Source organism: Rhagoletis zephyria, unplaced genomic scaffold, assembly GCF_001687245.7.
Source record: "Rhagoletis zephyria isolate East Lansing unplaced genomic scaffold, Rhagoletis_zephyria_1.1 Rzeph_scaffold_02093, whole genome shotgun sequence".
NCBI classification, from domain to species: domain Eukaryota; kingdom Metazoa; phylum Arthropoda; class Insecta; order Diptera; family Tephritidae; genus Rhagoletis; species Rhagoletis zephyria.
Window position 1 is genome coordinate 33,738 of NW_016159177.1, and position 6,000 is coordinate 39,737.

At 35.5% G+C, this 6,000-nt stretch overlaps 1 protein-coding gene across 3 annotated transcripts in view; it reads left to right on the forward strand.

The window, feature by feature from the left end:
- Nucleotides 1–5,946, forward strand: part of LOC108365987 (sodium-dependent nutrient amino acid transporter 1) — a 33,689-nt gene extending 27,743 nt beyond the window's left edge. For 2 of the 3 annotated variants that reach the window (XM_017620233.1, XM_017620234.1), the window contains exons 3-7: nucleotides 363–660; nucleotides 769–1,039; nucleotides 1,831–2,301; nucleotides 4,984–5,260; nucleotides 5,513–5,944. In XM_017620233.1, coding sequence (XP_017475722.1) covers nucleotides 363–660; nucleotides 769–1,039; nucleotides 1,831–2,301; nucleotides 4,984–5,260; nucleotides 5,513–5,754 — 1,559 coding nt within the window. In that variant the 3' untranslated portion in view covers nucleotides 5,755–5,944. Of the gene's footprint in view, nucleotides 1–362; nucleotides 661–768; nucleotides 1,040–1,830; nucleotides 2,302–4,983; nucleotides 5,261–5,512 lie in introns of all 3 variants that reach the window. The other variant, XM_017620232.1, reaches the window with a different exon arrangement.
- The last annotated feature ends 54 nt before the right edge of the window (nucleotides 5,947–6,000 follow it).

Below are 6,000 nucleotides of genomic sequence, written 5' to 3' on the forward strand. Positions count from 1 at the left end.
GTGACAATTGGGAAAATAGTATTTGGCGCACAAGCATTTAAATTTAGATTAATGAGAAATTTTCATGAATTTTTATTTTGTATTTGTTTTTATTAGTTGATAAGATAAGTTGAAAAATATAATACATCAGCTTAAAGGATGGAAAATTAGAGCTCTAAAGTATAAAATAATATAGGGGTATATTTTTTTCGATATAGAACAATCCTAGGGGGCGCCGGCATTAAAAAACCGACCTTATTTTTTTACATACATACATACATTTTTGGACCACTTTAATGTGCATAGGTAAACATATATACATACATACAAATGCTACACATAATGCTTTTTTACATTTCATCTACATCTTCAAAAATTTTAAGGTATTGGTTTAGGTCAAGCTTTCATGGTATATTTACTGGCTACTTATTACGAGTGTATTTGTGCGCTAATCGCATACTACTTGGTGCAATCATTCCGTGATCCGCTGCCCTGGTCCTACTGTCGATCGGAGTGGGGAGCGAATTGTATTGATTCAGCGCCACGTAGTTGGCTTGGAGATGACAAGTTCCTAGATTCTAAAGCGCTTAAGGTGTCCGGTGGAAACTGGAGCTTGGTTTACGGTAATCTAACAAAGCAAAATGAGGATCGGGTTATTTCGAGTTCGCAATTATATTTTGTGTAAGTTTTACGTTATTGCCTCTGCTAAGTGTATTTGCTTTAAAGGTTGTGGGATGTAATAATGGCCAATTTTATTTGTTTAAGTTAATTCTGATTGAACTTTCACAGCAAAAATGTGTTGAGGGAGAAAATAAACATCGATGACGGGATCGGTTTGCCGAACTGGGAACTAGTGTTGGGTCTCTTGGTATCTTGGACAACTATATTTATGGTCATTAGAAGGGGCGTAAAAAGTTCCGGCAAAGCTTCATACTTTTTGGCGCTCTTTCCTTATTTGATAATGGCAGTTTTGTTAGTACGGGCCGTAACATTACCCGGTTCCGTAGATGGTATAATCTATTTCATTAAACCCAATTGGGGAAAAATACTGGATCCTAAGGTAAGTGTATTGTTTTTACTCAAATTGTATTGTTTATTGACTTGTACATACGTACAAATGTATGTATGTATATGTATGTATGTATATACATACATACAGTTACCTTAATTCACAAATAACCAACAACAACAAAAAACATTATAAAAAAAAAATTAACAAGTCATTTTTAAGAAAAGAACACAATCGACTTCAATTCTCATATAAAAATTTAACATTATCGATAATTTCTTCATGATCTAATGATCGGATCTAAACCAAATTAGTATGGGACCACCTGTGAGTTATGCCGCAACTTATGCGGTAACATACTCCATAGCGACAAGAGTAATTAATTTCGTTATCAAATTATAAGTTTGTTTTCAAAAACAAATGAAATATTAAAAAAGAATAAAATTGTTGCAAGAAATTATTATTCAAATATCGCCTGTAGCAATAATAAAACGACTCATTTCGGTAATAAGAAAACGACTCGCCCAGGCGAGTTGCCTGCGGCGGACGTTTTAGAGCGACTGGTAATAAGAAATCGATACCGGCCGATTGCCGGCAATAAATTTGTTGCTGAAGGCGACAAGTTTTCTTATTTCCGGCAACAAAAATTGTCTGGTGGGTGCGTTGTTTTTTGTACTAACACTTTAAAAGTTTTAGTGAAGTTGTACTTATATATCTTACCAAAATATTTGGAAAACACAATTTCGAAAATGTGTTGGTTAGGGCCTTTGTGAATTAAGGTAACAATATTTTCCTCCACTTAATGTGTATGGGCAATAAATAATAGAAAATTATGGTTTCAGGTGTGGTACGCGGCAGTCACACAATGCTTCTACTCACTCTCAGTCTGCTTCGGCAACATAATCATGTACGCATCCTACAATAAGTTCGAACACAACATTCACCGGGACGCAATGATTGTGACCACTCTGGACACTTTCACTTCGCTAATTTCGGGTTTCACCATATTTGGCATTCTGGGCAATTTGGCTTACGAAATCGGAACTGATGACATCGGCACCGTGGTGAAGGGTGGCACAGGCTTGGCGTTCATTTCATATCCAGATGCGATTTCCAAGTTCAAAACTTTGCCACAAATATTTTCGGTCTTGTTCTTCCTTATGCTTTTTATCCTTGGCATTGGCTCAAATATTGCAATGACGTCGTGCACAGTTACAGCGATACGCGACAGTTTTCCACATATTAAGCAGTGGCACTGTGCTTTGGCTATATCTATAATAAGTTTCTTTATTGGATTGGCCTACGTCACACCGGTAAGAAAACGAAATAAATATGGTTTTTAAGGCAAAAAGACATGATTACATCGGCTCAAATTGTTTCCAATATTTTTCAATGTACTAGTGAAATGTTCATGTAAATAGGTATGTCAACACCTTGTTTAAAGAAAACTTAAAAAAATAAAAAATTTTTAGGTATCGGTTTCTTGTTTGAGGACACTCCTCGTGGACAACTTAACTCTACATTTCATGGTTTGGTCCATTAATTCATTTAAGGCCGTATGGGAACACTTTTAAACAGCTTCTTTACTCTTGAAAATTGTAGTGAATTTAGTTTTAAAAATGTTAGCAATGTTGCTAGTTGTTATGTTTCCTATGTGGCTTTTACAACAACAACATTCTTAATGCAATTTCGTAAAATCCGTCTTAGCTGCCAAAGCAAATATGTCACACAAAAACATTTGAGAAAATTTTAAACCGACTTGATCGTGTCTAGATGCCTTTAGGAAAAAAGTATAACACATACTGCCATTCGCAGAATAGGTTCAACATGATTTTAAATTATAACTCTCTTCAAATGCGCATTTACTAGATGGTTCGCATGTTCTTTTTGTAAATTCAATGTTAAAGCCCCTTCAATTCACTAACAAACAACGCCAAAAATTACTACATTGGCGAAAAATTATAATTTAACCGTTCAGCAAAATAAGTTCAGTGCAATCAGCTTTTGGTTAAAGAGAAATCTAAAACGTAAATAAATAGCAAACTGCGCATCGCTAAGCTAATTGATACTTTGATGACACAAATAAACAAATACTAGTCACAACGTCCTACAAAATCACAGACTTTGCATATTGAATAAGCTGAGATAGGGCGTTCTCAACGAAATTCTGGGACAGGGCGTTTTCAATCAAATTCTGAAGTAGGGCGTTCTTGAAAAATTTTCTGTGATAGGGCGTTTTTGAACTGGCTACCGATATAGATCGATCTTCCACTCAGCCATCGAAATGTACTTAACAGGGATGTTTCGAATGCCATATTTTTCACATTCGCGAGTGCGAATGCGAATGCGAATATTAGGAATATCATTAAAAAAGCTATAATCAACTTAAGTCATCGTTTTTATTAATTAAAAATTTTGTAAATTATGTAGTAGAACATTGAACGCATACTTAACCTGCATGTACAGTGTTTTAATCTAGTAGTCAAAGTTCATATAATATTAAAAAAAGTAATTTTCTGCCTTTTCGCCCATGAGGCGATTTCTTATAGGCTCGTATATAAGGCCGGCTGCACTGAACAATTGCTCACTTGGAACGCTGTCAATTTATCGTATTTTAGTTTGGTTTTCCACTATTCGATAAGATTTTCACAGAGATGAGCTCGTTTTTCTTTAAGACAGGCCTTCAATTGAGCTTTAATTTCACATTTTTTAATGTCTCCAGATTATACATCCGAGGCCTCGACTTTTAGCAGTACTTGTTGAAGGCCCATCAATGTTGCTTGATATACTATTTAACCGTTTAGTGCCTGAAGCTAAACGCCGGTTATTGTTCGCACCCTGGTTAAACAGACTTTGAGCGATTTCAACAATATTATAGTGAACTCTCTGCCTATGTACACATTCGCATTCGAAAAACATTCATATCATTTGATGCGAATGCGAATGTCGAATGCGAATGTGTAAAATGATGAGAATCATTCGTAAACGAACGCGAGTGCAAATATGCGCAACATCCCTGGTACTTACTTTTCTGCGCATCGGTAAAAAAATAATGCATTTGAAAGCCGAATACATTGTATAATTTTACGTTCTCAATTTAAAACGCTAAAAACAACTAATAATAGCCTAATGTTATTGTTTTGGGTTATGTTATGAATTGAACGGGCTTTAACGGCGAATTTACTGAAACATCTTCCGGATATTATAGTAGATGCACCAGACCCACAAGTTGCAACGAATCATGCCATATAAGAGTGACGGATTTACGGGGGAGAGGGGTTTGCGACTCTCTCCCCGCCAGAGACGGCGGTATTCTTTTTTTGTGATATTACTTTTCAAAATACCCAACGTACGCATTGTATATAAAAATATACCTAATCAAACCACAAGCACATACAGGATTTAGAAACAAATATTTTCATAAGCTATTTCTCCGTTTGAGTGTTGAAAATGGACTTTCTTGCTTTGCTGTCGAAACTGTTAAAACAGCCAAAATACTCAATATCGGTCACGTATTCGAAAGCATTTTAATTGACAATTAAAAGATAAAATCAGATAAATAAGAAATATCTTACAAATACATGTACATATATTGCAACTGAATATCGAAATTACGCTTTCGTCAAGTGAAGCAAACAAGTTTTTGAAAATTTTACCATTCGCTCGTCTTCTCCACATTTTGACGTCCAATGCAAACTTATTTTTTGGAATAAATAGTTCATAAAGTTTCTTGCACTTATCGAAGTTGGACTCATTTACATATACATATAAAAAATTCAGAGACTCGAATGAGGGCACTTATTACCTAAAAAAAAAAAAAACTTAAGTAGCGCTATTCCTTATTGTAATATCAGAATATTTATTCATTCTTAATCAAATGAGGAACCGGCATAAGGCGCACTTGATTTTCGGGATTTATCACTAGTGTTGAACTTATTCGGCTGAGCAGCAGTGTACATACATACATACATAAGTACATACATATTCCTTTCCAGGGAGGTCAATTTATTTTGACTTTAGTCGATTTTTACGGCGCTTCAATGATTGCATTAATACTGGGCATATTGGAGCTCTATGTTCTGGGTTGGATTTATGGAGTGGATCGACTTTGTAAGGATATAGAATTTATGATTGGCCACAAAGTGAGTCGATACTGGCGTTTTTGTTGGGCGTTCATCACACCCGGAATAATGACGTTGATTCTGATTTACTTCTTCGCTACATACCAATCACTCACCTACAACAATGTTGAATATCCGAATTGGGCTTATGGTAAGCGAATTTACTTATGGTCTGATTATGGCAACTTAACATAACTTACGGCTCTCACTTAAAAATTCTGTTAAATGGATGTTGCTTAAAATTGAACAGCCGAAACTTAACATAACTTAAGGCCACGTCGAAATCTGCTTCATTTTGATTCTCTAAGTTTTACGTTCCGTTAAGTTAAGTTAAGTTGCCCTAATCAGGCTTTAAAGTGCACTTTAATCTAAAACAAAATATTTCATAAATTTATTTCCTTAGCGCTTGGCTGGACAATTACTGCCCTGGGTGTAATACAAGTTCCATTATGGGCCATAGTGGCGATCGTGCGCCAACCTGGCGAAAGTGTAAATGAGAAAGTTCGTGGTGCCTTCCGACCTGTACGTAATTGGGGCCCGTCGGATCCCCTGCTTCGTGAACAATACAATAAGAATCTCGCGAATGAGAGTAATTCGATGGGCACGGGTTGCTGGGCCAAGGTCAAGAAGAATTTTCTCAGTTGAACAGATATGTGATTCATTAGGCAGAAAATACTGTTTAATGCTTGCCAAAATTGATATACATTTGTATTATAGATTAAGCAGAAACGAGTGCACTTATTGTATAAATATAATACTAAACTATGTGCATATGCATGTACTTGAATCTATGGAAAATCGCCAGTATAAGCTTTAAATAAACATGTTGCACAAGTAGTTACGTTTACTATTGTACGAGTATTTTATTGAAGATATACTACAATATTTATT